Genomic DNA, 23,449 nt, shown 5'->3' with positions numbered 1-23,449 from the left:
GCGGCCCGGGGACCGCTCACTGGGCGCGCCCCCATTGGTCGTCCCCAAGGCACCTCCGTGCCGTCACCGTGTTATGCAAATGAGGGGGCGTCTCATTGGCTGGGCCTCCGGCGCAGCTCGGAGGACGCGTGCGGGGACAGCCCGGTGGCGGCGGCGGCGGCAGCGGCGGCGGCGTTGTCGTTGTCGTCGGGGACCCAGACCGCGGCCGGGCGCCCGCCCGGGCTGTGCCGGCGGCCGCGCGCCCGGGGGCCCGGGCCCCTCTCCGGGAGGCGCCGCCGCATCCCGCCGCATCCCGCCGCGCGCCGCACCGCGTCCCCTCCCTCCCGCACCGCGCGGATTTTTCCGGCGAAGTAACTTTTGCATTCCCGCCTCCCCCGAGTCCTGGGGACCAGAGGCGGCGCCGAGCCCGGGGGCGGTGCCTTGGCAGCGGAGCCTCGTGTCGGAGCCAGACTTTTGCTCCTGGGCTGGGTTTGCATCATCCCCATCACACCCTCGGGAGAGCCGCGCCGGCCCCCTCTCAGCCGCGGCTTCCGGCGCCCAGCAGACCCCCCGCCCCCGCCCGGGGTCCCTCTCCCCGCCGCTGCGCTTCATCCGCCCTCTCCCTCTGCCCTCGCTGCCCCCCGCCGCCCCCCGGTGCGCTGCGGGTCCCCCACTCCGAGGAAGGATGGTCGATCTGGAGAGCGAGGTGCCCCCTCTGCCTCCCAGGTACAGGTTTCGAGATTTGCTGCTGGGGGACCAAGGATGGCAGAACGACGACAGGTGAGTGGCGTGGTGCAGCACCGTCCGCCAAAGCTGGCGGATCGGGCTCGGGTCGAGGGCCGGGGGTGGGGGCCTGGAGGGGGCGGCGCGGGGGAGGAGGAGGGACTCTGATGCGCCTCTCCATTTTGACTCTAGAGCCATTGCTACAGACAAGGCGCCCCTTCCCCTCCACTCACTGCCCCTGCAACGGGGTTACGGCTTTTATTCGGTGCTTATTGTCTCTCTGCGCTCTCGCGGCATGTACAAGGCCGGCATCAGACACGCGATATATCTGAATGGCACGCGATATCAGTGCCAACGATTTTCATCCCCCCCTCCCCCCAGGTGTTGGTAATCAAATCCGAAAACGTATTCAAGTTGACTGAAAAAAGCACATTCGGAACTTAAAATCTCCGGCCCCCATTTACTTCTTGTCGTGGTGTCTGGATGAGGTGTCCACCTGCCACTGGGAATTTTTGTGCCCTAAACGTTTGGAGTTGCTGGAGGACAATCGGTTTACATACGTAACAGGTAGTTAGTGAAAACGACAGCGTTTGCCATGGGAAATACTTCGAACACGTAACTGATAATTGAGGCATTTGTGGAGCACAGTTCCACAAATTTGTAATTAATGTATTTTTAACCTAAACAGTATCTAAGTCACAAAATTAAAACTAAGTTTCGAAACTAGAATATTTATTAGCAGCAAAATACCGCTCATGTGCTTTTTCCAGAGCATCACTGCTTTGCCTGCTGAAACTTCCGAAATTCCTCCCGCTATCTCTGACTCATTATTTAAAAAGCACATTTTATGTTTCGTTGAATTTAGTTTTTTTCTGGAATAGTCATTTTATGTATGGAACGCCACATTTCCTTGTTTTTAACTGATATGCTAATCAGGCTCTCAACTCAACTGAAATGTTTCCTTGAAGTTCACTTTGCTATTGATGTCCTGTTTTAATTACCTAAAGATCCGTAATTGGTCTGATTTCAAGATCCCTCCATGCCCCGCTGGGCGCTCCTCCTCCCTCCCTTCTTCTCCTCATCATCCCAGCTCCCAGTACCAACTCCTGTTCCTGCGCACACAGTTTTATCGTGTGCATCAATGATTCACTTCTTTGGCCTCATATTAGTAATTTAAAGGGACGTAGATGCATCGTAGAGGATGACATTTCAACCCGGCCTCTTCTTTTTAGGCAAAAACATATACATTGGTTAAAAACTAGAAGTATCAATTTACCAGTGTGCTTGGAAAATCAGGTATATTCTGGTTGAAGATAAAGACTATTTAAACAAATTTGCAATGCTAGTTGACAGTCATGTAAACTGTGTCAGCCCAGTTAAGTGGCTTATCAGGCTTATCAGCGTGCACACTGATTGAACCTATATTTGTGACTTCATACCTCGGGACCAGCACATAGGACAGAAATCCTCTATTCTATGTAGACAGTGGGAGATTGGCTGGTTGCGGAGGGGACATATTTTGGACTTGGTGGTGGTAGCATTATTTGGTGTTTAATGTCGTATCATTAAATGGTCATGTGGATGCTCCCATTTTTCTAAGGATGCTGCAAATAAATTTCAGTAATTAAGAATTTTAGTTAATTAAGTGCTGCCTAAACGAGTCACTGCTATATTTAAAAAAAAAAGTTTTGCACATTTATTTGTAATATCTGTTGTAATAAAAGTTTATGCTAGCCCAACTTCAACTGAAAAATCAGGCCACATTTAGTATTAAAATGAATTAGTAAACATTTTAAAAATCGTTCATCCATTTTTAAGGACCGGACTAATTTTGTGGCTTCATGAACACTTAATAATTAGTTTTGGTTCCATTTGTTGTCCGTTTTTGAAGACAAGATCCTTTGATCAATAGGGGCCCAGGATTCAACCCTCAGCTTATTCCTTCACAGGCTGGGTGGCCGCGGGCAGGTCACTCAGCCATTACGAGATACAGAAATATTAGTTCCATAAAGGACAAGACTAACGCTTGGCATTAAGCGGTGGTGAGTGCAGTATGTTAACGTATGTATATGTGGATGTATGTGCTACATGCCATATATATGTACACATATGCACACATATGTATATATGGGAACCTATGCTAAGTTATTTCTCAGTCAATCCCCATAGACTCCCTAAACAGTGGGTAATTGTTTTAAGGATTAGGAAACTAAGTTTCTGGGAAATTAAGTATTTCTCTTTGTAAGAGAAATACATTAAGTACATCTTATAAATGTAAAGATGACTCTGGAGACTCAAATTCCTCCAGAAGCTCCTAAGTTTTTTTCCACTTAACGAATCTGAATTTACGAGAATAATTTCACAGCACGGAGCACAGTTTCGGTGCTTATCAAATGTCAGTGCTCATCTTCACTCCTAATTTGCAGTTAGCGACTCTATTTTTCTTTGAAATCATCAGTTAAAATGCAGTAAGGAAAGTCATCTTGTTTGTCTTTAACGTATGTGGTTACCAATTCCTCTTTGTAACGAAGTCTGAAGAGCCGTCTTAAGCCATCTTCATGGTCTCGATCTCTCAGAGTCCGGGACGCGCTGTTTCAGGGAGGACCAGGTGGAGCGTGTCCGCCGCAGATACCCTTAGTGCTCCGCCCATTTTCTCTGGGCTGTGTGTTTGTTTGTTTGTTTGTTTGTTTGTTTGTTTGAACATCCTCTGCCTGAGGTCTTTTTTTTTTTCTCCTGGCCTCAGGCGCACACAGGCCTGCCTGGGGAGCAGGCATGGAAGTGCCACTAAGTCGCATTTGCTAGACAGGGTCCGTGGCTTCCCGTCTCCCTGATGGGGGTGATGCCAAAGCATCATGCTCCAGCTCCACCCGCGTCCAATGAGACGCAGAGTCAGTGGCGCGCGGTGGTAACTGGCTTTATTAGTTTCCTTCCCGCCATTCCTCTTCTGGTATTTTCTGGATCATTTCTCAAGTAAACTACTCACACTCCAGTCCTGCTCTCAAGGGCTACTTCCGGGGAAAATTCGAACCCAGGTGGGTGTGCGGTCGGTGTGGAGCCTCAATCTAGAAATGACAGGGCGCTTGGATGATGGGAAAGTGGACGCTTTCCACCTTGCTCTTCATTTTGAGAATGTAAAAGTCATGCTCAGTAGGGCACGGGAGGTTGGCGTGTGATGGATGCTTAGAGGGATACTGTGAAGAGAGAGTGTCGCCGGCCTGTCACGACGCAGGAAACGTGTAGCCAGTCCCTAGGGTTTCTGTGAACTCACCGTGGATGGTTCACTTAAATTTGCATCGTGCATCTCTCTGGTAGGTTCACGCACACACTTAAGGTGCGTGTCATATCAATGTGTACAGTCGTGTGTCAAATAATGACCCTTTGGCCAACGAGGGACTGCATATACTACAGTGGTCCTGTAGGATAATAATGAGGCTGAAAAATTCCTGCTTCCCAGGGATGTGGTAGCCACCAGAATGTCATAGCGCGACGCATTCGTCACGTGTTGGCGGTGATGCTGGTATAAACGAGCCTGCTACGCCACTACTCATAAAAAGTATAGCACATAGAATCAGGTGCAGCCCGTAACACTCGATAACGGTAATAAACGACATGTTTATTATGTTACTGGTATGTTACTGGTTTATGTATTCACTAAACTATACATTTTATCATTATTTTAGAGTATATTTATGAAAACAGTTTGCTGTAAAGCAGTATGCCGTGTTATGTCAGGTAACAGTCTCATACATACATCTCACTGTATATATAATAGATCTATATTCTATGTAATACACACGGAACGCATCTGGAATGTATATGTAATGTATCTATCAATGCCATCCTTACATAATTACCGCTCCTTTGCCTTCCGATACCCTTCTCTGAGTAGGGCAAGGGGACAGAGTGAGACACAGCAGTGCAGGCAATTCAGCACAGGAATAATATTAGTTCTGGGAGCCTCGAAATGAGCTTGAGAGCTGCTGAATGACGTCGATGCTTGTGCCTTAGGAATGCCTGTGGTATAGATGATGCATGTTTATTTCTTTGGCATCCCGAGTAAAACACTCCGCTCTAATCAAATGCTTTGTGTGATGTTTCCTTAATGGTCTTTTATCCCTTCAGCTAACATTTGAACGAACGCTGTGTCCAAGGCCTTCCTAAGTTAAATGTTGAGAGGACAATAAGGAAGATGAAGCAATGCCTGCCCAGGAGGCGTTCACAGATATAGCGGTGGATCTTTCCCAGGACAGTGACAGGATTGTTTATGTCACGATGACGTCCTCGCCCCAGCATGTCCACTTTAAGACTGTCTAGAAGATCACGCACTGTTATTTGTAGAGAGCGCGATCAGGGTTTGCTTGAAAATATAGTGGCGAAAGTTACTGTCTTAGAGATGGATGGAGGCATTCAATATATTTGGAATCTAGTATTTAGTATCTTCGAAATGACCCTGTGGTTGAAACTAATTCGACTAGTGGCTGGATTTAACTGGTTTTATGTGGGGGCCGTTCTGTAATGTGTGGAAGTGTCGTAGTGTTAAATCTATTGTTTTCTGTTTGAATATTTCTGAGATTCATAAAATAAAGATGTAGAATATTTTTCTGAAGTTAAAGATTGTAAATGTCAGGTCTTAAATGCCTTCAGACAGAACAAGGCTTTCTCGTCCCTCATCGTGACTTAGTAATTTTAAAGTTTGGAACACAACGTACTCTGTGTGGATAAATTATCACAACTGTGGATAATGACTGTTAATGGACAGCTGTCAGTGGCAGTCATGCAGGAGCAGGCCATTTATCTAATTAATACCATTCTAGTTTTCGGATGTCTGTTCAGTTGTTTCAATTCCATTAATTTTAAACGTCTTTCATATTTTACAGGTAGCATTTAAAACCAGTGCAAGAAAGTCACCTAATGTACTGTAGTAATTGAAAACATAAAAGGATTTGAACAAAGAGTACAATTCAATCAATTAATGGTTTAAGAGGTATTTATAAAATGGGGAAAGTGTTTGGATAGCTTCGGAGTATATGTAATTTTAGACACAGTACAATACAAATATATTACTTTATGTAACCAAATTAAATTGGGGAAATGGATTTTGGATTGGCAGATGACACAGTCATAGAATTTACCAATTTTATCTCCCATAATAAATTAATTAGTATTTTGAAAAGTAGCTATTTAATGCAAAGTTCTGATTCTAAATTCGTAAGTTTGGGTCAGTAATTACACTTTTAAACATTTTAAGTGTTATTAGAAAGAACGACGTGTTATTTTTTTACTGTTTAAGTATATAGTGGAATCAACCATCCATGTGCAATACCTGTAAAAATAATTTAAGCATTTATTGGGAATCCAGACAATGCTGTGTGTCTTGGCACTGTCTATCGAATTAAAAGAGATCCCCACAAATAAGGCAATAAAAATTTACCTATTATTGAAGTAGGTAACGGTGCGGACAATTTTATGTCTATAATTATATATTACATATATAATACATCAGAGAACAATTCATTGTTTGATAATTATTGCTTTTCAATAGTTACCAAGAATTCAGACATTAATATTTTATATAAAAATGTCTGATTCCTTCTTTTTGACCTGCTTTTGCAAACGAAATTGAAATGTGGCTTTTCAAATTATTGAGAATTTATTTTTAAAGTCTGATTGTATTTAACCACTCTCGTATGTCTACTTTCCGTACAGGGTTAAGTATTAATAATACTTCTTTTGTTAACATTACACTTTCAGCTTTTCGAAGTACTTCTCTCTATATACTGCTCTTGGAGAAAGGGATGTTGGATAGAGTAGTTTCATTTTCCACATAAACTATGTGGCATTTTAAGGAGAATAAACTTTCTCCTGAACAGTTTCTCCAGCGTGGCTTCCAGCAGCCCTGAGGATGGGTACGAACACATACTTCCAGATGAATGACCAAGAAAATGAGTTCGGCTAACTTAATCGTTTTATCAAAATCGTTAACATGCTTTTTTTTTTTCTTCTCGTTAGTAATGTAACTCATCTTCTGTGAAAATAGATTTGAAAGGTGATATGAGAAACAGTACAAATGGAAGCTGAGCACTCATCGTCTGATCTTCATTATTGGTACAAAAGAAAAATTAAATGAACGATATATTTCGTGATAACCTGTAGTCAGGCCGTGATTTTATCTTTCTGCAGCTCTTAGTAGTGAATGCGATGTTTTTCTTGGCTTTTTCGAGTCAGGTTCTTGTTTATTAAAATGTTTAATATGTTCATAAATCACATTGTCATTGGCGGTTCGTGAGTTTTTATTAGTGTGTTTCTGTATTGCCAATGCTGTCTTATTTATGTTGTCTGAGTTACTTTTAGAAAATAAAGCAAAAAGAAATACTTTTTTTTCCCAATGAAATTTACCCAGTCGCTTTAAATATTTATAGTTTGAAATTAAATTGTTTTGCCTCTTCTGAGCAATATTTAATACATACTTTCCATCGAGATGTTTTTAAACTAATGCTTTTCCTGAGTTTGAATTTGCTAACTTAAAATTTCTCTAGAAAAGTAATAAAAACAATAGATAATGATCCAGAAACACAATTACTTTTACTCTTTGACACAGTCCTTGACTGGATATGGGATTTTTTTTTTTATGGGTCATGAAAATAAAACAATTCTTTTCACAAGGATCTTGATCATCAGACAGCAATCAAATTGCAATTTAAGGAGAAAAGTCACTTTGGAGAACAGAGCGAGAAGGAAAGGCTGCATCTGGAACACTGACAAAATCTCATCCTGCAGCCAAATTCAAAACTGGTTGTGTGGAGCTGTGAAGTACTTGGTGGCCCTTCTCATGTAGAGAGCGCCGCCCGAGTGGAGTAGATAAGATAAGAGGGGCCAGAAAATTCTTTCCGGTCGAGGTGGTGGTGGTATATAAGGTTTGAACATTGTAAGCAAATGACCAAAGTCCACGAAGAAACGAATGATAAAGACTGAGTATATATATTTGACTCTTGCAATTAAGTAAAATCTAGAAAAACACCGTCGATCTGCCCAAGATTTGATGTCATCCTTATTAAATGTTTATGCCTAATACACTTTGATAAATAATGGTTATTGCATTCCATTCTGATTAACAGAGACACCAAAAAATTTGCCACGTATCATGATCACGGGCTTGACTTTCTCAGCCAAACAGCGCTATTAGTTTTCTGTTACCCGAAACGATCATTAATCACGACAGCTTTCCTAATACTACGTATTACGTCACGGTTGTTTCTTTAGTTACACGCTCATGGCTGAGGATCCCTCGTCCGCCCTGTATGCCGAACATCTCTCTCTCCGATTTAAAGCTGTGTTCGTGGACGTTTGGCCCCATGATTTGTCTTAGCGAATGGGTTTTGGATGGCCCTGAGCCACTGTGATGCCTGACTGCTTGCTTCTCCTACACGAGAGTGACCACGTGCAGGCTTGCAGCAGGTAAATAAAAACGCGGGCTCCGTGAAGGCGAGAGAACACCAAGAATGGATAGGATTCCTTGTACCTGATCATCTGGAAGCAGAAGCCTGGATTCGAAATTTCTGACCTTAATTTCTCAGTAGCTACATTACAACTAGAACAAGCTCTCAAAGAGAACGTAAGACGTAGGACGATTTCACGGGAAGGAGGAACCAGTGCGAAAACTGAATCATTCTTGTCAACGAATTCAGGGCATTAGCGGTATTAGGTTTATTTGTCTCCTTTGTTTAGAAGTGGAGATGGGTATGGGGTGCGGAAGTGAGGAGGTTTGAGGCTGGAAAGTTCTAGTTGCCTGAAAAGAACAGGGGCGAAATGGTCCTGAGTTGGGAGACCAGAGAATCCACAGAAAAGGGAGACTGAGGACAGTGAGATTTCTCTCCACAATACTGTCTTGGAACAATCGCATTTATCTTCATCTTTTTTTTTTTTTTGACAAATAGAAACGGTAAAGAAAAACAGAAACAGAGTCCCAGACTGTCAAGCTTAGCTAGTCTGTAGGCGACTGGCTGGCAGCAAGTCCTCAAAGCCCTGACCCCTTTCCTGTTGAGTCTCAACTGGGTGTCTCTTTGAAACTGCTGTAGTACACTCAGCTCTGCTGCGATCCTGCCATGGCTTCACAGAGTGAGAACTGTCTCCCTCCGTGCGAGCATTCCTTGAACTCAGAGTTGAATTACTTCCAATTTTCACAGTATGTGTAAGAAATGGACTTTGCACATAAAGCCAGAAAAAACAGGGAATCCAAGGACTTGCCTGTTCTTGGGCTTTCTTGCACTAGACTTTGCTCAGAATCGTAGTGACAAATGGTTATTACTAGGCACATTTAACCCATCTTGTAAATCACTGTGTGAACAGGGATAAAAGCGGATTAACGCATTTCAACCTCATTTAACTCCCTGTGGGAAAACGTGTGGATTGTTCACATATTGCAATCAGTTATTGACCATGGGGACAGATGAGTGCTTTAATAACAGATGGCCTGCTGTCTCAGGTCTGTCAAAAAATGGAAGTACCACTGGATGTCTTAGGAATCAGGTAGGGTGAACAGTAGGCTGGACAAGTACCAGTAAAAAGCGATGGCAATGACTTTAGTCACTGCCGCATCAGGTGGTGATGTCATTGGCAACTCATCGATGGAAGCTTCCAGTGTTTTGTTTCTATTTCTTGCCTGTCTCCCCAAGGGAGTTCATGTGCTGTTTCACCTATTTCTGTTGAAAATACAGAAGATAAAGTGAAAATGGAAGATGATATTGAATGTAGTACTTATCGTAAAGACAGGGAATGTTTACCAAGAGTTTATCATATGCCGTGTTGTTCTAAGCATGTCGTATGTGTTGCTTCGTTTAATCTGCGCACCAGCTCGGAGGAATTCTGTTATTTTTCCCTTTTTACAGATGGATGACCCGAGGTGCAGAAATATGTAACTTGTTCCAAGTTATATAATCAGAAGAGGTAGAACCGGGATCTAATTATTGTGCCTACTAACTATGCTGATAACGTAAACAAATGGAATTTAATGCTTTTAAATAACAGAACAGAAAAAAAGCAAACGAGTGTGAATGCTTTTGAAGGTGGAAAAATCACATAACGTCTGCATCCCTCTGGGTGAGAAATATAATGACTAACTCAAAAGGAAAGTTATGAAAATTTTGAAGTTGGTAATATTTCGGGGAAAGAAAATATTTTTTTTCTCTTCTAATTGTACAGCATTGTTCTTTTGACAGTCTGGAGTGAGTGGGTTGAAATAGGAAACTAGTTAAGTAACTAAAGTGGGGATTCTGTCATCTATCATCTATCTTTCTACCCATCCATCCACCTACCTATCATCTACCTACCTACCTATCATCTACCTACCTACCTATCATCTATCTATATCTATCTATCTATCTATCTATCTATCTATCTATCTATCTATCTATCTCATCTATCTATCTATCATCTATTTGTCATCTATCATCTATCTTTTCTACCCATCCACACCTACCTATCATCTATCTACCTACCTATCATCTATCTTTATCTATCTATCTATCTATCTATCTACCTACCTACCTACCTATCTATATCTATCTATCATCTATTTGTCATCTATCATCTATCATATATCTATCATCTATCTGTCTATCATCTAGAGTATATAGGAATCGAAAAGTCATCATCATATCAGATCATATAATTAACTTACTGAGACTCTCAAACTGTCCCCTTGGGAAGCTTTCTCTGACGTCACCTACTTCCCACAGCTCTTTGCTACTTCAGTTTAACCACAACAATTCTCTTTCTTTTGATGTGGCTGGGTGTTTTTTTTCCCCCATTTTTCAGTAGAACTTTGGGGTTTATTACTTCTATTTCCACTCCCTAAGGTGTTTGTACCTGGGTGAAATTTATTTTTCTCAATCACCATATTGGTGCTAATGAAAACTCTCTTGCAGAGAGGTTATGAGGTTTAAGTGTGGGATTGCGAAGCTACCTGGCTGAGGCTTTCACACTTAGCCCTGCCTGTCAGTGTGATTCACTTGTTCCAAAGGAGATTTGCAGTGGTTCTCATCAGTACATGCGAGAGCATAAAAAATATAGCTGAACAAAAAATAATAAGGGGGCGGGGAACAAATCAGGTGTAGTGTTGGTGGCACACAATATGAATTCCATGGGGTCCTATAGAGTCACTGGAGGTGGGCCACACAGGTGGCCAGAGCAAGGAAGAGGTGATCAGTTGCAAAGCCGAGAGAGAAACTAGTAGATCAGGAGTCATGCGGCATTCCTTGGTGTTCACAGTGAGAGGACATTGCTCCCATGCATCTTCGCTTCAGTGTGCAATGTCCTCAGCCACTGTGTCATAAATCACAGCGCGTTTTCATAAGACTTGTAACGTTCTCGCTGCCAGCTGCTCGTATAACCAGAAAGAATTATTCACTTAAAGCAGATCCACAGGACATGCAAAAGTGTCTCTCAGATGCATCTTGTAAAACGAGAAAAGGAACACCTGAGGTCACTGATGGATTGTGACTCTTTCGTTTAATCCTCCTTAAAAACACTGTCATATGGATGGCTTTGATTACTAATTAATAATGCAAAGGGTTTAGAGTTATATTCCTTGGTGCAGACCTGAAGAATAAATGTCGTCAAGGGAGGCTAGGATGGCCAGCTCTTAAAGGACAGTTTACAAGGATTCTAAGCGCAAGCCTGAATTGTGGATATTCTCACCTCCTCCCAGATGTTGGGTGAATTCATTAATTTTCTTTTCTCACAGATGCCCAAAGTAAATATCATACAATTTAACATTTTATCAAGACTTTGTAAGCACCCCGAATTGGGGTGTTTATACAGCCCTGTATATACAGAGCTAGAGATATAAACTAAGCACATAATTATTATTACAGATTTCTCGTGGCTAAGTCATCGACATGAGATAAACAGCCTCAACCAAGAAGCTCTTTTCAACTTATCCGCAGATATCACTAGAATCCTCCCGATTTTTACATTTCAAAACTTTACGGTTTCGTGCAACTTCTTCTTCAGCTTGCGTCCCTAACTCTTCATCTCCATCTAGTCTGTTTTGGCAAGGTTTTCGTTTATCACATGGATCACCGCAGCGCTCGCTGGCCTGCCTCGTTGGTCCCAGTCTAAACGCTTTCTGCCTCCCATAGTCTTCCATGGCCAGCCCGAGCTTTAGTCACCTGCGCGTTTTCATTATGATCTTCTTAAACGTGACTTTAACATGTAACATTCACGTTTTAAAACCCATGCTGTGCCCCTCAAGCTTCTTATGTGAAATTTCAACTGCTTGGCTCCATCTTTAATTCTCTTCCGTGATCCTGTCAACACTTCCTAGGCTGCTTTTTGAGACGTAATCACCGCAGCCATTCGCAGAAATGACGCTTCACCCTACAGTGTGCCGACATCTGGTCCACTGCCTTTGCTTATATCACGCCGTGATCCGAGGCTGTCTTGCCGCTTCCTGTCCGTTTTGTCTCCTTATTCGTGAATGGACACGACACTGGACACAGAGCCGGAGTCACTCATGAAACCTTTGAACTCACTCGGGCCGTCGGATATAGTTTACTCATTGCTTTGTTTTATAATCACGTGTTGTTTCCGGTATAACACACAACTTTCCAGGGGAAAAGCCATACCTTCCATTCATTTTGGATCCTCCTACATTATTTGATACAGCTGGGTGATACAGAACCTCTAAGAATTTTAATTCTGTAATATAAGATACTTAAAAGAAAAAAAGTCACAGGTCTGAATATGTATGTGTGCCCCATATATATACATGATTATGATAAAAACGAAGGGACGTTTCAGAGTCAGCTTTCCCCCCATGGAGATGAAATAGCGTTTGAAGCTCATTCTGAACCTGGGGGTGGTAGTTTGAACCCTTTGACTTGAAGACGCCCTTCCCACGTGTCACTCAGTATTCTTGAGGGCCTCTCCTTCAGAAATGGCCAGGCAGGGTCTGCTCGAGCCCGTAACTCCTACGGTGACAGTTTGATAGCCCGCGCTGCCCTGTACCGGGAAGGCAATAGTCCTCACACGACTGGGGACTGGGGTGAACAGAAGGGATTCTTTTCTGTTTTTGTCTTAAATCCTGTAAAAAAATTTTTTTTTTCGTTTCAAGAAACAGTGTAGAATGTGTCTAATTTTGCAGTGTTAGTGTGAATAGAATGCTTTTCTTCAGGAATAAAAGTGTATGTGGAATGTATCGGTGACCGTTGGGCTGGAGAGAGACAAACTCTAGCCGCTTACAGACATGAGTACGCAAACTCAAATGTTTGCTTAAAGAAAAAGACTTATGAAAACATTCATTACAAAGTTGCCCCGACTTGCTGATTCTAGCTGACAACGTATTCCAAGTAAGGTCTTCTTCTAGTGAAGCCACATAATGAAGCGAGGGGCGAGTTGCTCTGTGCACCCCCAAATTGTGCTCAGACTGCCACCGAACAGGCAGGATGATGAGTGAGTGACAGGGGCTTCGGAGATGTCATGCACACTACACTCAGGCTTATATCATGATGCAGAGAGAGACGTACGTGATAACGGTCCCATAAATCAGAACACGGTATGAGAGACAACTTTTTTGAGTACCGGGAAAAGCTGAGAGAGTTCTAGAAAGACGGTGAGCTTTATACATTAGGATTCATGCCTTTGATGCAAAGCAGTCATGGCTCACACAAGGCCACAGTGGGTTTCCCACGGGGCAAGTTCTAGCCGAGTGTCAGGCCAGCATTGAGCCAGAGAGCTCCACCGTTTTTGAAAAGAGAAATACATTTTTCCCCCCTCCGGAATGAATTAGATCATTGAAGCAGTGGAGCATGACAGGATGTCAAAATGAGGTTACCTGACTGTCTTCGTTTTGGAGTGGACCATTGCTTTATTTTACGTGTTGTCATGTTACACTGACCTAAGCCATCGAGTATCCATTCAATCGTAAAAGCAAACAGAGTTGGTGTTACAAGCTCTGTGGGTTATGTGTGGTGCTTTTTTCTTTTTTTATTATTAAAATGGTAGGTTAGAATTTAAATGAAAAGTAAAAATAATTTTTCTACATTGAATACTTCTATAAACATGTGTCTCCAAATTACTGTAATTAAAGTTTACGGAGCATAATCTTATAAGCATCCACCTAAATTAGGATTCTGGTATTAAAACATGTTACTTAGCAATCTGAATAATAATCTCCGTGTTAATAAATGATAACACTTGGTGAACTGTGGCATTATGGTATGCGACTGAATAATTAAAAGGGAAAAGTCACACACCTTTAATGTGAAGATAATATAGCTTTTGAGGGTATAAACTCTTGAGGGACTTTTGCTTTTGGATTTGGGCCCCCCCCATTTTTTTTTTTAGCAATTAATGACCATGTGGCCATGGGCAATTATTTAACATGTGGTTAACAGTGTCCCCCCTGCAAAATGAAAATAATAATCGTACTGCCATCTGAGGTGAGATAATCCATATAATGTCTTCGCTCAGTACGAGGTAATCATTACTGCTAAACAAATGTTAGTTGTTTCTGTTGTTATTTTACGGGTAGTATATTAGAAATTTTAGACTATCGAGTCATTCTTCAGACGTCGTCAGGATGTTCCCTTTTTGTTATGATTTAGAAAAATTATTTTTGAAAACGCCTTTTAAGTATATGACGTGACAGTTCTTTAAGTTTCATTTGAATTTTGCAGCATCTAGAATGTTTCCTACATTTCATCAAGTAGCTTTTGTTTGTTTGTTTTTACACCCACCTCACCACGTCTCTCCCCTCTGGCAACCATCAGTTTGTTCTCTGTATCTATAAGTCTGTTTCTGTTTTGCCTTATTAGATTGTTTTCTTTCTTTCAGATTCCACAAATAAGTGAAATCATACGATATTTGTCTTTGTCTGACTGACTTATTTCACTTAGCATCATCGAGTAGCTTTGAGAAAAGCTCAATCTTGATAGCAAAAATTTATTGCTGTTTTTTTTTGTTTCCTGAGCTCTGAGCCTATTTTAAGAGTTTTATGGTGATTGTGCTTTGGAGAGTCAAAAGATTAAGAATTTTTTCATTAGTTACAGACAACAAGACTTTTTGTTCTCGTATGAGCATTATTAAATACCGCAGTCAGGAGATCAAGAGAAAGACCCATGAAGAATATATAGTTTGTAAGATACGGTGGGAGAAATTATAAATCGTACCACTTAAGGCTTTAAAATTTTTTCCCCTCAATTTTAATTTGAGTAGCTGTCTAAACTATATTCCCTTGGCTAAGCGTTTCTACTTGTCTTTCTGAAAACTTACGTTTCGCAAGAGAAAAGGCAATTGGATGTCGGTTTTTCCAATAGCAGGGTAAGAAGGTGATAACCGTATCAAATCAGTTACCGTCATTCATTAATGGTAACAAAAAATACTAACACATAAAAGAAATGTTATCTTTCTAGCAACAGGGGAGTCTAGATTGTTAGTTGACTAGTATCAAGCCATGTGAGCTTCCAAATGATTAAATTCTTAATATTGTTTATAGTTTAAAATTTTTAAATCAACAGTTTAAAAATTCCATGAGGCTTTAAATAAACTTACAAAGCAGGAAATCCAGTATTAAGAAGAGAATTAGTCTTGATTAGTCTGCTCATTATATACTTAAGAATTCGATAGAGTTGCAATTTATGTGCCTTTAAAATAAATATCTGAATTTATACGCATTTAAGTATCACCCAAAATGATGATGTCATTTGGAATATACTAAAGATGTGAATATAAGTTCATGTTTGTGTGTATCTAAAGTAGTGTAGAAAAGGTCTCATTACCTAGAACTTAGAAGTTGAGTGTCTTCAGAGTTTATTCTCCCTATCACAATATCGTTGATGGGATATCAACATTGAAATAGCTAAAACCATGAAGCATATCAAAAATTTTAAGTCCCGAACCTCTAGATAAGCTATTCTGTTCTCAGTCCATAAATTATTATGTCTGAGGAATTGAATTGATACACATCAATGGATGGGTGAATGAAAGACCTTTTTAAAAAAATTAGAAAAAAATAAAATAATTCCATTCTTTTCGTTGTTCTGCTATTCATAAGCTGTCAAATCCATATTGTGATCTTTATAATGAGCACTATTTCGAATCAGTTGGCTTCCTCTTGGCGGTAATAAATCATTCAGTCATTTCCAGTAAATTGGCCAATCAATTCCATTCACTTGAACAACTTGGGGTAGGCAGAATGACAAAGGGAATTTGTTAGTATTCACTGTGAAAATAAAGATGCCTCATTCAAGTAGCCAAAATATAGACTAAACGTATGTATAGAAAATCTGTAAAGACCTTTAAGTTTCTTCCCTTCACAGTTTATTTACTTAAACTACCTGTTATTTGATGTGCGAGTCAAGTCCTACCTTCCGTTTGAAGAAATAATTTGTGTTAAGTATTGGACACTTGGATTGCATGGCAACTCAAAAAATGTTACTGCTAATTCTCTTACTTTTCTGATTTTCCCCATTCCCATTTCTCTCTTTTTAGCTTATTTATACTCTACCTTTCTTTGTGTTTACTATTTAATTTCAATTTTATAAGTATCCGCTTGGGTTGTCGTCTTTATATCTCCTACTCCCCCAAGAGACCCCGAGTTCCTCTTACGTCTTACTCATTTTGAACATAACAAAGCTCCATCAGCCATCAGCCTCCTCTCCCCTGGAGTGATTCTTATCCTCAGGGGCCCAGCTGTAGTGGGAGCACCCTCTCACCCCAAGTTCATCTTTGCAAAACACCCCTCACCCTCTCCCCTGCGAAAAACAAAAGAAGAACAACAATGAAAGTGTTTTGCTTGGAACCCTGAGCAAAATCTCCTGAATACTAGACTACGTAATAAATTGTAAATTTTGTTTGTACTTAGACAAAACTTTGTCCAAAATTCCATTTGGAATCTTCAAGCCAATTAATTTTTCCCAAGATTTCTGCTCTGGCAAAGGCTATTAATTTACTATTAAAATAAAACTGTGTTAGAACAAAATTAACAGATTTTTTTTCTCTTTTGACAAGATTTCTAATCACTGCAGTGTTTAACGATACGATTTTTTGAGAATGTGTTCATTCATCTGTCCTCTCTGTCTCATCCCCATTCTCTCTTGACTTAAGTGTCCCAGCACTGTCCTCTCTGCTACCTCTTCTATCTCCTGAGCCTTCTGGAATTCCGGCGCCATTGTAAATCAATTTCCCTTCACCTCCGTTTCTTTCAGAGTTCCCTCCACCTGCTTCTTTAATGAGAACCAAGCTGCAACATTAGAATCTTTTCCATAAACGCTGCTTATTTTCCATATATACATATAAATCCCCCATTGGCCATGGCTCTGGGGTGTGTTGCTGACTTACCAATTATAGACTGTGATGTCTCCATATCTTTAAGGTGCTTTTTTTTTTTTTAATGACCTCATGTTTTCCTTGTCACCGTGCTCTGTCAGCCTTTCGGTGATCCATCCACGGAGGGTTTGGGTGCAAGCTCCTGTTCTTTCTTCTTCCACCAGATTCTGCTGTGACCGGTTCTACGTTCTCTGCCTTAACGAACAGCAGCCGAAGCCCCTGCGGCTGTACAGTGCCTTGAGTTTGACATTTGTGTCCCGTTTTCTTCATCACCCTCTCAAGAGGCTGGACGTGCATCACCAATGGGGCTGCACTGCTGGGGCCTCGCCCTGCACTGGCCCCTCTGCCCGCACACTCGACTGCTCACCCCACGGTTCGCAAACATAAACTGGGTCGTTTGAGCATCGTCAAGGCCTTCGTCCGCTCCACGCTCTGCCTCCCGAGCTGCTTCCCTCCCGTCCATTTGTAGCCTCTGTGTTTTTTTTAACTTACTTTTCTACCTTCCACACTTTTTTTGTCTTACTGTTCCACTGACCCTCCTCTAAAGATTCAGATGATCTTTTTCATGCCAACTCCAGGGGACAATTTTCTCTGATTCTCTTCCTTTCTCTCGACGCTTCTTCTCTTGATTTCTATGACATCGTCCTCCTTCCCTGTGTGTCCTGCCCATTTTTTTTCTTAGTTCTCCTTTGTAAGTTTCTCTTCTTTTACTTATTCCTCAAAGTTACGTTTCGTCAAGGGCTCTTCCTTCGCATTTCATTATTTTCATTTCGTGCCTCTTTCTAGTTGACTTCATTCAGAGCTCACGAACTTTAATGATCGATTGATGATGGATGGATTGCTGTGTCCATCTTACTCCCCCCCGCCCCTCCCAGTGAACACCTTTGCATAGCTATCCGACAGACGCCTCAGTCAAAATTCAGTCGAGATGTCTGAAACTCATTTCATTGCCTCTTTAAAACCCTATTCTCTAGTATTTTTTGTTTGGGGCACCGGTAGTGACACACAGCCAGCCACCCGAACTAGGAGCTTTCAGTCCTATTGCAAGCTTCGTTCACTGCAGGTCTCATTGATTCGACTCGTGGATGACTCATCTGGACCGTTAAGAACTGTCTTAATCCTTCTGCCTCCGCAGCCTGATCTCCCCTCTGCCCAGCATGCGTGCCCAGCCACCTCCAGCGACACCCCGCCCACCCGCACCCGGCCATGCCAGAGTCACTTACTTAGCCTCTGCCTGCGCATTTTAAGGAAGACTTTTCTGCAAATCCCCATTCTCGTCATCCTCTATATTGTACTCTCTCTCGGGCGTCATCCTATTTGATTCTACTTTCTCTAGTTTGGAGAAGCCAGCGCGGCCGACGTGGTCCACGTGGACCGCAAGCATCACCTGCCCTAAGCGTCGCTGCAGTGTGGGTGGTGTGGCCACGAGGACGCAATGCAGTGGGCTTAGCCTTTGAACTGAGTCCAGCCCAAGCTGCCCCACCCCCTGAGTGTCTGAGAGAGGCGCTCGGGGAGCGGGCAGGGCCGAAGAACCGGGAACTTGACTGTCTTCAGTGAGGCAGCTCTCACGACCTGCCCTCCATCGTTCTGCCTCGTCCCTGAAGCCTCTGGACACCTCAGCTTCGCTTTTGCAAAGCCGCTTTCCCTGTTTGTGTAAGAGGGAAGGGAAGCCTTTTTGTTTAATACCAAACGTGCCCACACACACTGCGTTTGGGGCCCACGTCGTTAGTTACACACGGCCAGAGTTTACAATTTATTTATCACATAGCATCTCGACAGAGAGCATAAAATGCCACACAGGAGGATGTGCCTTTTCCTTGTTGTTCTAGTCACTAGATTTCCTCCCCTGCGTTTTGTAAAGTTTAAGACAACATATAAATTTCAGGTAAACAGGTAGATGCAAGAGGCAGGGAGTCGAGGACGCGGACTTAGATCCCTACAGCAGCCCCCAGGTTCTTGCCTCCAGCTGAGAGATAGGGGCTGAGATCTGTTCAGTGGATTTAGCGCCTTGACAGGCCAGCTATGAAACGCGGCCCTTTACCAGGCATTTTTCTAAGCGCTTTACATCTCCCACGCAGAAGTCTAATATCTCCATTCTGTAGATGAAGGGACTATACAGAAAGAGATATAGAAAGGCTAAGTGACTAATCGGTGGTTACAAAACTGGAAAATGGCAGAGCCAGGAACTCAAACCCTGCTCTTCGTGACCACGAGGCGTGAGAAGGGGTCATGAGGATGGGGGGTGGGGAAGGGTTTGCTTTATTTCCCCTAACGTCTAGTGTTCATAAATACGCAGTCGATAGATGCTACATAAATACACGTTGGTTTTGAAATACGTAATTCTTTTTAAGAGAAGCTTTCACAGAGACTGGTAGTATTATTTGTTCCTCTACAGAGTTTTCTTAGGAAAGAGATTTAATTTTTCTAAAGTGTGAACATGTAGACATTTGTTTAACGCTCATTATTCAGCTATCATCTGCCTATTCATGAACACATCCAGTATGATTTAAATGAGACCAACAAAATGGGAGAAACATAATGAAATGTAAGAGAAGAAAGTAAATCGGGTGTTTTTATAAGAGATGACTTTTAGCAAATGCTTTTTAAGTTAATTAAAGATAACGTATTTGAGTGGGACTTCTTTTTCTATTTAGAAAATGTTTATAAATGAACGAAAGCAAATCTCTTTCTACCAAAGAGCCCCTCTCCCATCACTGGCGGCCCCTCTCCTTGGGATAATGATAGAGTGTCTCTGGTGCCTGTTATTCCATCTTGGCCAGAAGTAGAAGCTGCTACAGGACAGATGTTGGTTTTTAACTGATTATGACTGTACATTCTTAAAAGAAATCCATATTTTCTTCAAGCAGTTGATACACTAAGAATCATCTGTTGGTATAATAGGAAAAAATGACAAAATTCTTCTAAGAAGTATATTTTTTCTATTTACTATGTCATCTAACGCCCTACGTGGATATCTACGAAATTGCGCAAACAAAAAAAAGTTGATCACTTTTCCAAGAAAATGCTTTGCCGAGAAAGAAAACTATAATTAACTTCATTGACTTCATCGCTTTAGAAAATATAGGTAACAAGCAGGGCGAATATCACCGACTGGATAGATTACTCTATGAATTCGCCTTTAGCAGTCTTTAAAAACGAACGTCAAAACCAGCGATGCCTGGCGATTTCAAAAAGCTTTAATTAAATGCATAATATAAATATGTATATTTAAATGTAGCCAAAGGTACTTATTTATTCAGAGGGGCAGGTCTGTACAGATAAGAAAAAAAGTAATATGGGATATTGAAAAATATATTCACAGCGTTTTCTATTTACTTTATAATTTTCAAATATCCATGTTTATTCGTACTTTGGCTCTGAGGCCTTACAGATGTGTTTAGAATTATGCACTAGGAATAACGTGCACATTTTCCACAAAATCACACGTGTGACAATATGTATTTTACTCTGAACTATGCTACCACTGGCCCCCCAAATGAATTTTGTCTAGAATGTTTTTCTAAATAGTGTAAACCCTTTAAAATATAGGAAATTCAAATAGAAAAGCCATTCGAATTTTTGTGATAACATTGCTTGTGTCTCCTTGGATAATTAGTTTACTACTCTGAGTCTTAGTGTTCTCTTTATAAAATAGTAGTAAAACCAAGGACATTAGCTTTTGAATCTGATATATCTGTGTTTAAACTGCTCTTTTTATATGTACTAGCCTTAAGTTAATTGATCTTGGGAGCTTTAATTGTTCCCATTGTAAGGAGTATGCCCCTGTCCCTTTTGCACTGCTGACGTTCAGATGTCCTAAAGACGTCTATACAGAGAACCTTACAACACTGCCCGGCCCTTCGTGTAATTCCGGCCAGGCAGTTACTTGCGGGACCGTAATGTGTCATGATGAATACGTAGTGATGAAATGTGCACACGAAGGAAGTTATCGAGACCAGAATAAACTTGTCAAACTATTAAATTGGATCAAATGATAGACGTTGCTCAAGGCCAGAGCTGGACCCTCTTGATTCTGTGACATCCAAACATGACAACTTTCCTTTAATGACTTACAAAAATGTTCCTGTTCTATTTAAAAAAAAAAAAAAAGTGAATTCGGAAATAGTAGGGTCGAGAAACCATTTTCTTGTTCATGGATCAGAAGACCCACATTCTTTGGATTGTACCAATTTCTGTAACCTCGTGTTATAGTTACGCCAAGTGTTAACTTGGGGAGACTGGGTGAAGGGGGTGCGGGACATCTCTGAACATTTCTTTGCCCTTCTTATGAATTTATAATGATCTCAGAATAAAAGATTTTTCTAAGAAGCAAGTAGTAAACAAAATAAATGCCTCTTGGGGGAAAACAGATTTAACATTTCCTCCATTAAGCGCTGCAATTTGTTAGATGTCACTGCTGGGTCTTATCAATATTTCGGCCAGTTTTCTGAGGTGGCACATTCAGATGCTTCTCTCTTTCTCTCGTCTTCCTTTAGTCATCAATTATTTAGTGTTTAAAACACTTTGAAGGACACTGAATAAACAGCCAGAAGAAAATATGAATATCATCTATCGAATCTTCCATCTGACTTTGAGTTCTACAGACTGACTCAACGATTTAGGTTTTTAAGATCCTTTACACTACATTTGATTAGAAATCAAAACTGTACCTCAGTAACTTAAAAAGATAATTACGTAATTATGTAGTGCTGGTCTATAACCCAATAAAAGGCACGGTTTCTGCTAATTCCCACCACAAAATGTGAGTTGGTTTCAGATCTAAGCGAGCCACTAAGTGAGTAAACACACACATACACATACAGACACACAATTACACACTCACGAATGTGTTTAGGATTATATTCTGTACTCTCACAGAATTTTAAGTGTAATTTTAAGCCCTTTAGAGGAATAGTGAGTGCTGGATTTTATGGCTGAATGCACCAGGCAGTTACTTGCGGGCACCTTCAAGATGAACCCTCTGGTGTACAATGGTCATTACTAGTCTTCACCAAGATTCAGTAACAAGCCAGAATTTTGCTATTTATGAAAAGAACGCTAACTCTTCACCTGAGAATCCTAAGCATCCTTGTTGTCCCTTGTCACACATTCTAGACAGCACCCTAATCTGCCAGTCGGTTTGTGTACCACTGCACTTGCCAGCTCATAAGAGGTGTATTTTTTTTTTTTTTTTTTGCTTTGAGAATACTACTCACAGTAGTATTTTCTACTCCAAACTCAAAACTTGCAGGGTACCTGATATCGAGTCAGAGCGTAACAGCTCTGTAAGTGTTGAGGGCAGGCTCCCACACACAGGTCCAGCTCTTTGACTCCGTATCTTCAAAACCCTTTCTTTATGAGAAAGTTTATCTGATCCTTTTAAAGTCACGTGTCTCCAGGTTCCATCAAAATGACGCAATAAACGTGAATTGTAAAAATTTGCCAACACAACTATTTCACAGATCTTAAACATAAGACTGATCAAAATCCAGGAATTTCTCAAAATGAGATGATTTCTATGATGACTGTGTTTTACCCTCAGAACAGATTATCCATGTTTTTTTTTTTCCTTTTTGTTCTTTTTAGTGCAATGAAGTGTTGTTTCGAATTTCCGAGCCTACCTTTACATCGGACTCTTACCGAAAGGGCTTATTCCATCGCAGCTAAGCCTCCCAGGCCCAGAAGTTACTGTCCGCCAGAACTTCCTCTAGAATAAGCAGAAGGCACTCATCCTTGAGTGACTTTGGGGACGTTGCAGATTTCCTTTAGCCTCTATCCGTCTTCCCACCCCCAACATTGTCCGTCTGCCCTGTACTCAAACTGAAAGCATGGATTTATTTTTAATAGAAGTCTCTAGCAGTGGAGAAAATCAGTCTTTTCATCGTCTCCCCAGTCTAGCGAGTTTGGGTGACCGTGAACTCCAGTGGCTTTGGTTTTTATCTGGGTGTATGGCCCCAGGTCTGCTATTGTCTTCTTTCCCTAGGCAGCCGGCATTCCTTCCCTGTTGTTACCCTTTCGAATAAACCTCATTAACAAAAAGAATTCAGGGGCTCTTCGGGTCTCTCTGGGAGTCTGAACTCCTTCAGTAATTTTTGCCACAAATATCTCTACCAGTAAATTATTCCGAATGCTCCTAAAGAAACCTACGAAATTTAATTGGGACATCTAAAATAGAGACAAACAAATGGAAAGGTATAGCTCTATCCCAGGGTGGTCGCTAAATATTAGATATATTTGTAGTTTTATTATAATTCCAATAAAAGACATAAGCAATATTACCACAAGATTAGAGGAGACATTTGAGTTCTAGTTTTGGTGGATAAGGAGATTACGCTGTCATAACAACATTCCAGGTAGAAGGAAGACGACGTGCAAAATGTGAATTATGGTCAAGAAATGATCATTCATCTAGTAGAATTTA

The 23,449-nt window shown here is 41.3% G+C and overlaps 1 protein-coding gene across 6 annotated transcripts in view; it reads left to right on the top strand.

Moving 5' to 3' along the window:
• The first annotated feature begins 635 nt into the window (after positions 1-635).
• Positions 636-23,449, top strand: part of KCNT2 (potassium sodium-activated channel subfamily T member 2) — a 205,063-nt gene continuing 182,249 nt past the window's right edge. For 5 of the 6 annotated variants that reach the window (XM_039883459.1, XM_039883458.1, XM_039883461.1 and 2 more), the window contains exon 1: positions 636-759. In XM_039883459.1, the coding sequence (XP_039739393.1) occupies positions 665-759 (95 nt within the window). In that variant the 5' untranslated portion in view covers positions 636-664. The remainder of the gene's footprint in view (positions 760-23,449) is intronic. The other variant, XM_039883455.1, reaches the window with a different exon arrangement.

This window comes from Pteropus medius, unplaced genomic scaffold, assembly GCF_902729225.1.
Source record: "Pteropus medius unplaced genomic scaffold, Ma_sr-lr_union100, whole genome shotgun sequence".
NCBI classification, from domain to species: Eukaryota; Metazoa; Chordata; class Mammalia; order Chiroptera; family Pteropodidae; genus Pteropus; species Pteropus medius.
This window is presented reverse-complemented; position numbering and strand designations above follow the sequence as displayed.